This window comes from Felis catus, chromosome C1 (genome assembly GCF_018350175.1).
Source record: "Felis catus isolate Fca126 chromosome C1, F.catus_Fca126_mat1.0, whole genome shotgun sequence".
NCBI classification, from domain to species: domain Eukaryota; kingdom Metazoa; phylum Chordata; class Mammalia; order Carnivora; family Felidae; genus Felis; species Felis catus.
In genome coordinates, this window is record NC_058375.1 from 43,187,363 (window position 1) to 43,196,153 (window position 8,791).

The 8,791-nt window shown below is 46.7% G+C and overlaps 1 protein-coding gene across 1 annotated transcript; it reads right to left on the reverse strand.

The window, feature by feature from the left end:
• Window positions 1-919: 919 nt before the first annotated feature.
• LOC101093288 (phosphate carrier protein, mitochondrial-like) lies at window positions 920-3,876 on the reverse strand. The gene is made up of 2 exons (XM_045035869.1): window positions 3,634-3,876; window positions 920-3,433 (listed from the first exon to the last, which is right to left on the reverse strand). Exon 2 carries the CDS (start codon window positions 3,283-3,285, stop codon window positions 2,281-2,283), a length of 1,005 nt encoding a protein of 334 aa, XP_044891804.1. The 5' UTR covers window positions 3,286-3,433; window positions 3,634-3,876; the 3' UTR covers window positions 920-2,280.
• Between the last annotated feature and the right edge of the window lie 4,915 nt (window positions 3,877-8,791).

Genomic DNA, 8,791 nt, shown 5'->3' on the forward strand with positions numbered 1-8,791 from the left:
TGTATTTATTAGCCTTACTTAAATTGATTTACTTATTGACCTTTATTAACCTTAATTTTTAGTCTTTATTGTCAGCTACTCTGGCCCCTACTTAGACAGACATTTGTAAACTAGCAACAAAAAAAGAGATGAATAGAAATCTAGGAACTAAACAGGAAAACTGCCAACCCAAACTAAGTAAACCCATTTCCTTGACCATGTCCACGATAGTCAGAATCATGCCAAATAGTTCTCCTTAGATTATAATTCTCAGGGTATATTACAGAAATTATCTGGTGTTCTCAACAGAGCAATCATGAAGTGCCACAGAGCAGAACTAGTGGTATGTTGAAATTCCAAAGATTTTGTAGCAAATCCTTAAATCATAGTACTTATAGAAAGAACTTATTAAACTGTTGACCAAAGAAACTTCCCACTAACATTTTACAAGGCAGCACTAGACAGAAATATATTTGTATTAAAATTTTCCTAGTAAGAACATGCACAAGTTAGTCCTTTGAAATTTATCACTCTCCTTCATTGAGAACTCTTTTCAAAAACCTGGAAGCCAACTGCCTAAGGAAAGTCAATGTCTTCATAATACATAGTATCCTGGGGGTGCCTGGGTGGCTCAGTCGGTTAAGTGTCCGACTTTGCTCAGGTCATGATCTCACAGTTGGCAGGTAGGAGGCCTGCATCTGGCTCTGTGTTGACAGCTCAGAGCCTGGAGCCTCCTGCAGATTCTATGCCTCCCTCCCTCTCTGCCCCGCCCCCACTTATGTGCGCGTGCGCACATTCTCTCTCTCTCTCTCTCTCAAAAATAAACAAACTTTTAAAAATTAAAAAAAAAAATACATAGTATCCTTCCCATGCATCTTCCCAATAATAAACAAAATACAGGCCCTAAATATACATTTCATTCTAGATCATTCACAAGTTCTGATTTTTTCCTCCAAGTTCTTTATTATTCAGTCAAGACAGTTCAAATATACTTACTTAAATTTAGACACTTTTAAGCTTCTGTTACCCTGTGTAAACTTCAGTTTACACTGAACAGTTTACTATTACATAGTTAAAACATCAACATCTTTTAAGTTTGCAGTCTTTAATACAAGTTAAGGCAACCGTGTAACATTCGGGCAAATTATAGCAAATATCACATTGAAGTTTATTTCTTGCTCATATTCCACAAACATCTCTAATTCACAGAATTTCACTAATTTTATAATTTCCTCAGGCAGAGATGTGAAGGCCACAGAAAAGTGCAAATGTGCCTTATAACTTCAGTAAATTTTATGAAGCTCAACCATTGTAAAGATCATGGAAACATGTACCAAATTAAATGAATGGCATTTGCGACATTAAAAGTGAGATCTTCCTTCCAAAGTCACCAAAACCATTCTTTAATATTCAACAAAAAATTGGAATTTGCAGGGTTTCATGTGTGTGTTTTTAAATGTCAGGGTGGTATGATCCTCTTTGGATGTGGGGCTGTTGAAAGCTGAGTTGTACAAAAGAAATTTTTAGAGAACAGAGGCTTTTCTTTACATATTTATTCTCAGAGCCTGCCCTTCATCTCATTTTGGTTTTCCACATTGATCCAATTGTAGCACTTCCTGGAGAGAGCTATGTTCTAATCAGCAACATCAGGAAGAGAATTGGACAAAGCAAAATGAGAAAATGCAGATCTTCTCATGTCATGTCTCTTTGAAAACAGAGAATACATTCTAAGGTATCAGGCAATACAAGTCACAATTTGACTTTTAATAATTTTTACCTGTAATGGACATGAACAAGAAACATGGTATGAGTCCGTCATCTATTCAATAGGTACACGACTTCTACTGAGGTGAATGCCTTTTAGTAGAATTTTACTTTGTTCCCTGTCCCATACAGTTGTGCTGACCTTAAAACCTCATTAGTAGGCTATTCAGGAAATCTCCACCGAACGGTGGATCAAGGTAGAAACAAACTAGAGACCCTGAATTACCTAACATGACTTCCCGTTAAGGGTTTTCTCCTTACAGTGGCTCAAAAGCTACCGAGCTAAAGCAGCCATGCCGACTCCCCAAAGACAAGGGTCCGGACCCCTACATGAAACGGCTGCAATCCTCTTGGATCGCCGAAAGAGAAGCAATCAATCCTTTAAAGAGAACTCGGACTACATATCGTCACCTCTCCCAAACCAGAAAACCCAACATTTTACACGCTAGCACTGCCTGGACGCACCCCACCCCCACCCCCCTCCCACGGGATGGCCTTCCGGGCGGACGGTGGCCACAGGGGCTGACACACCCACGCCTACTTCTGCTTCTTCGGGGATTTGGGCGCTTGGGCGACCGGGGGGCGAGGCAGCTTGAAATAGACCTTGACCGAGTCATAGATGAACCACTGCAGCGCAGTCAGGGTGCCGATCATGATGATGCGGGCGAACAGGCCCTTCCACACGCCCGCGAACCCCAGTCTCTGGAGAACTCCCAAGGCCGAGCTGCCCTTCTCCTTGTTCAAAACGGACACGACCGAATCGGCCGGGTGGGACACGACGGCGCAGAAGACGCCGGCGATGTAGCCGGCCACGAAGGTCACGGCCAGCTGCTCGGCCTTGGTGCACTGGCTCTGGGGCTTGGGGACGACGTGCTCGTAGAGCGCCTCCACCGTGCGCTCGAAGCAGGCGAACTTCATCATGGTGTAGGGGATCGGGCGCAGCCACAGCGGCGCCACGCCCTTGTAGAAGGCCCGCGGGCCCTCCTCGCGGTACATGCGCGGCGCGGCGGCGCGCAGCGTGCCCGCGAAGCCGGGCTGCGTCTGGATGCGCACCTTCACCGCCTCCATGGGCGCCAGCGCCACGTCGGCGAAGAACTCGGCGCCGGCCGACGCGGCCAGGTACAGGCCGGTTCTCCACCGGTACGCCTTCTCCGGGCCCAGGAGCTCGGCGTAGCGCATCTTGAAGACCTCGTAGAGGCCGAACTTAAACAGGCCCTGCAGGGAGTAGCCCAGGAAGGTCGGCGCCCAGCCTCGGGCCAGGCCGCGCAGCCCGTCGTCGCGCACCGTCACGCCGAAGCCGCTGACGATGCCCTTGTACTTGGTGGGGTCCACCTGCATGCGGCACTTGACCAGGTCCAGGGGCACGACGGCCGTGTGAGTCAGCCCACAGCTCAGCATGCCGCCCAGGCCGCACAGCAGCAGGTATCTCGCGGAGCCGTACTCGTAGCTCTGCTCCTTCGCGGCCGCCGCCGCCCAGAACCTGCCCTTGAGCGGGCCCAAGCTTCCGGCCTGCGGGGCCCGGCAACCGCCAGCGTCACGCATGACCGCGCTCCGTCCAGCCCCACACCTCCCTCGGCCGGAGCCCGTTCCTCTCGGGGGCCCAAGGGCAGGTGCGCATGCTTCGTGAGCTTCCCGCGCGTGACCCCAACCGTCGGTGTCCGTAGGGTTTCTGCCCGCCCTCGGCACGCGCCTGCGCAGCCCCACAGGTCGGGTTAGCTGGGGGCCTGAGGCCGGCCCCCAGAGGTTTAGGGGGAGCATCACCCTGTCCCTCACCGCCAGGACCGCCCTCCGCCCCTCCCTCACACCTTCAGCCCAATGGGCTTCTGGTAGCGGCAGGAGCCCATCCCCTCAGCCCTCCCTAGCCAATGGGCAGTGGTCCCTAGATCTCACCTTGAGCGGTAGGTAAGGCTCAGCGTGCCCAGGTGGCTTCTGCCCAGCTCAGCTGCCTAGTCCTCTACAAAGACGCTAATAAAGTAAATCAATAGATACAAACATGAGTACACACAGGAATAGGCGAGCAAATAGATAAGGAGTTGGGCTAGGGGGCGAAGAGTCGCCATGCACCGTTGCTTTCCTGAGAGGCCTTTCTGGAGGTCTCACCTAATTGTGCCCACTTAGGGCAATAGTCCTCTCCATGGCAACAGAGTGTTCTATGGAAGGAATGGGCAGAGAGAACCAGGAACATGGTGTTGGAGGCCAGCCAGTCCTGCGGCTTCTAGCGTACCATTCTCATCTGGCAGATAGGGACGCCGTCTCCCCCCAAGCACTCACACTCCACTCCTGTTTCCCTCCAAGAATTGCAGTGAGGGCTTAGGAAGCATGGAGGTACTCGCTGAGTTGGGGGGGGGGGGGATTCTGTTGGTTATTTTCATTCATTAGGTATTTTTTCATTGACTACTGAATCCCTGGCATAATTCTGGAGATCACAAAAGTGAGGCAGAAACCCTCACTTCCCCTAGGGGGACTGCAGTCTCATTGGCTTGGAAAGTGAGAATTGAGTGACTCCACGTGTAAATCACTAGCATTCACTCATTCATTCACCCACTGTGTGCTGGGCCTTGTGCAGGGTTAGGGATTTAAGAAAGAGCTAGACTGGGGCACCTGGGTGGCACAGCCAGTTGAGCATCTGAATCTTGATTTCGGCTCAGGTCATGATCCCAGGGTCATGGGATTGAGACCTGTATGGGGCTCCATGCAGAGCATGGAGCCTGCTTAAGATTCTCTCTCTCCTCTCTCTCCCCTTCTCCCCAGCTTGTAGTGCGTTCTCTCTCTCTCTCTCTCTCTCTCTCTCTCTCTCTCTCTCTCTCTCAAAGAGGAGCTAGATATAGTCCTGCTTATTTTTAAACAAGGGGATTTAAAAATCAGCCTTGTGTGGTATTATGATAGGGGTTTGATTCAAGTTCTGTGTGAACAATGAGGGAGCAACTAATTCTATCTCATGAGGTTGAGAAGACTTCCCAGAGGAGATGACCATGCAGCGAGGTCTTGAAGGATGAGTAGGAGGCTGTCACATAAAGTAGATGGAAATGGAAGTCCAGGTTAGGGGAAACATGAATACATGAAGTACTGAGGAGGGGTGAGTAATTCAACATGGTGGAAACTAGCAAGGGTTGAGTCTAGAAAAAGAGAAACTGGGTCAAATTAGGGAAAGCTTTAATGCTTTATCCAGCACTTTAACATTTATCCTGTAGGGAGGCTAACATTTCTCAGAAGTGTGATCCATAGGCCACCTGCATCAGGATCACCTGGAATGCTTTATTTAAAATCTAAGATCACACCCCAGACCTCTGAATGAGAATCTCTGAGGGCAGGAGTATGCAATTTTAATAAGCTCCCTCGGGTGGATCCTTCATTAAAGTTTGAAAACCACAGTATGTAGATGATGGGAGGTCAAAGATTTTTTTTTAAAAGGTTCTCTGATTAAAAATTTTAGTACTTTATCCTGTGCAAATTCATCAAGCTGTACACTTAAGATTAGTGAACATTAGACACTTTATGTATGTTATATCATATTTTTATTTATTTATTTTAATTTTGTGTGAGAGAGTGTGTGTGTGTGTGCACACGGGGGAGGGGCAGAAAGAGAGGGAGAGAGAGAATCTTTTTTTTTTTTTTAATTTTTTTTTTCAACGTTTATTTATTTTTGGGACAGAGAGAGACAGAGCATGAACGGGGGAGGGGCAGAGAGAGAGGGAGACACAGAATCGGAAGTAGGCTCCAGGCTCTGAGCCATCAGCCCAGAGCCCGACGCGGGGCTCCAACTCCCGGACCGCGAGATCATGACCTGGCTGAAGTCGGACGCTTAACCGACTGCGCCACCCAGGCACCCCGAGAGAGAGAATCTTAAGCAGGCTCCATGCTCCACACAGAGTCCTACATGGGAATCGATTTCACGCCTCTGAGATCATGACCTAAGCTGAAATCCAGAAGCGGACACTCAACCGACTGAGCCACCCAGGCGCTCCTAACATATACTTTTTTAAACTGGCGGTATAAAAAAAAAAAAATAGAATTGGGTCCTAATTACAAACTTAGGATGATGACCTGATGGAGAGCAGAGGCAGATATAGATTTTCTCAATCAACAAGTCTTACTGAACTCCTGTCCTTATTGTAGTCTTTTTTTTTTTTTTTTAATGATTATTTTTGAGAGAGAGTGAGTTGGGGAGGCACAGAGAGAAAGAGGGAGATACAGAATCGCAAGCAGGCTCTGCACGGTCAATTCAGAGCCCAATGTGGGGTTCAAACTCACAAACCATAAGATCATGACCTGAGCTGAAATTAAGAGTTGGATACTTATGGGGTGGCTGGGTGGCTCAGTCAGTTAAGCGTCCGACTTCGGCTCAGGTCATGATCTTACAGTTCGTGGGTTTGACCCCGCGTCAGGCTCTGTGCCAACAGCTCAGAGCCTGGAGCCTGCTTCGGATTCTGTGTCTCCTCTCTCTGCTCCTCCCCTGCTCATGCTCTGTATCTCTCTCTCTCTCAAAAATAAATAAATTTTAATTAAAAAAAAAAAAAAAAAAAAAAAGAGTTGCACACTTACCGGGTGGCTGGATGGCTCAGTCAGCTGAGTGTCTGACTTTGGCTCAAGTCGTTATCTCATGGTCTGTGGGTTCGAGTCCCCCATCGGGCTCTGTGCTGACAGCTTAGAGCCCGAAGCCTGCTTCAGATTCTCTGTCTCCCTCTCTCTGTCTCTCTCTCCCCCACTGGCACTCCGTCTCTCTCTCAAAAATAAATAAACATTAAAAAATTAAAAAAAAAAAGACTTGAACACTTAACTGACTGAGCCACCCAGGCGCCCCCTTATTGTATAGTCTTATACCGTGTTAAAGTAGTTAAACAAGGCAAATAGACTAAGGTGGACTTAATGCTTTAGCAGTCTATGGAAGGAAACCAAAATGTAATCCTGCAAATGTTAAGAAATTGAAAACTAAGGACAGCCAATCACAAATGGCCAACTAGGCTTTTCCATATAAAGCAAAACGCCAATCAGATAATTTCTTTGGTTTGCTTTGGGATCTTCTCGATGAAAGTCTGTCCCCTAGTTCCTGTCCCTGGAGGCTTCTAACTACTGCCCATTTGGTGCTGCCCAACTGGAATTGATCTTTGCTCAAATAAACTCTTAAACTTTTAATAGGTCTCAGTTTATCTTTTCACATCAGCAATACAAGTATGAAAGAAGAGATTCTCTCTTTGACTCATAAGAAAACAAAAAGTGTTAAACTAAACTATCTCATGCGGAATAAATTGGGGTTCCCAAAGTACGTTCCTGGGAATACTGGTCCACTTGAGAAAGGTCAGTGGTGGGTCAAACACATTTGAGAAGCATTTCATGCCAGAGCCTGCATTCTCAAGTGAAGCAGTGTCATCCTCAAGGGGGCAAAAATTAGTTCACAGGAGGCAAAAACCCCTTAATACAGTGGCTTGGGGCCCCCCAAACTCAACCTACTCACCAAAATCTTATTCCTTAGTATTTAATTTGGGGGAGGGGCAGGTGGATGGAAAGGAGTGATTAAGGGAATGTCTAAAAAGGCTTCAGGAAACGGAGGGCCAGTAATGAATAAAAGGTTGAGAACACAGCACTAGAACTTCCTCTTGGAGCTTCATGGGGCACATGAACTTATTACAGAGTGAGAAGTTTCAGAGGGAAGAACTTTAATGTCTTCTGACTAGCTAACTTAGGCTATCCTCATTTTACTGGATCCCAGAACCCCTTTCTTACCGGATACCTATTCTCATTTCACAGACATAGTCTCCCATGGAGTGTATTTTGGGAAATGCTGAACTCTTGGAGAGCTTGGAGAAAATGAGGAGTAAAGAAGGCTACAGTAATAACAGCAGGTACCATTTACTTAGGCCTCTATGTCCTGAAGGCGTAACTTGGATGTTTTGCCAACATGTAGCATGAGTCACTGGCCACTTCATGAAAACAGAAGTTAAATTAATTTATCTCATTCATAGGAGATACTTCTTCTGTACCATTAATATATCGCTCAAGAAAATGTACAAGTTGAAGGAAACAATTTAGGAGGCTTCTGTACCAGATTTTTTCACCCTCTTTTCCAGCTCGATGACCTTAGCCATGTTATTTAGCCTCTTTCTGAACTTCATTTATTTATTCCTTTTAAAAATCTGTAATTAAGGTTAATTATAGCTACCTTTAGAGTCGTTAAAAGAAGAGATAATCGCACAAAATACCTGGCCCAGTGCCCTGAACATTAGTAAGCATTCCATGAATGTCAGTTCTGTGACTCACCCGCTTTTTCTGGCCCTCATTAATCCTCACAGAACTCATGTTTCCGTGATGCCCCAGTCTCTGCTCTTTCTCTTCCACTCGAGCGAATGATTTATTCAGTTAACTAAATTCCAACTGACTGATGATTTAGGATGGGAACTGAAGAAATCATAGCTGGCAGAAATGTGAACTTCTTTGACAATGCCCCAGGATGTGTCACAGAATAAAATAGGACAGAGACTGCGCACCTGTGGCACAGCAACCTGGGCCACAGAGAGGAACAGGACAGACAGACAATTGGGCAGCCTTCCTCCCTCCCAAACAGACCCTCCTAGCCTGGTGCTTTATTCAGTTGAATTCTAGCTAGGGCAACCAGCTTGTCCCAGTTTTGCCCCCCAACTTTCCCATTTACAGCACTGAAAGTCCAGTGTCCCCAGAACCCTCTCAGTCCCAGGCAAATCAGGATGGTTGGTCATGATACTTTTAAGAGTCTCAGCTGTGCCCAAGGCCTCCAGCCACTGCTATCTTGCCGCAACATAAGAATCAGTGGCTTGGGAGCCAGGCACACCTGGGTCCAAATCCTGGCTCATTCCATTTCTAGTGATGAATCCTGTAAATGTCATCTAGCTTTCTTGAACCTCGGTTTCTTTATCCAGAGATTTCATCCTATTCTTTCCTGAATTTGTGATAAACTTCATATTATGGTTAAATTAAATCACAGTGCTTGAGCAATGTCAGCCCTCAATGAATGTTAGTGGGGGGGGGGGGTTGTTTTGTTTGTTTGTTTGTTTTCCTTCCTGAGCTCCTTATACTT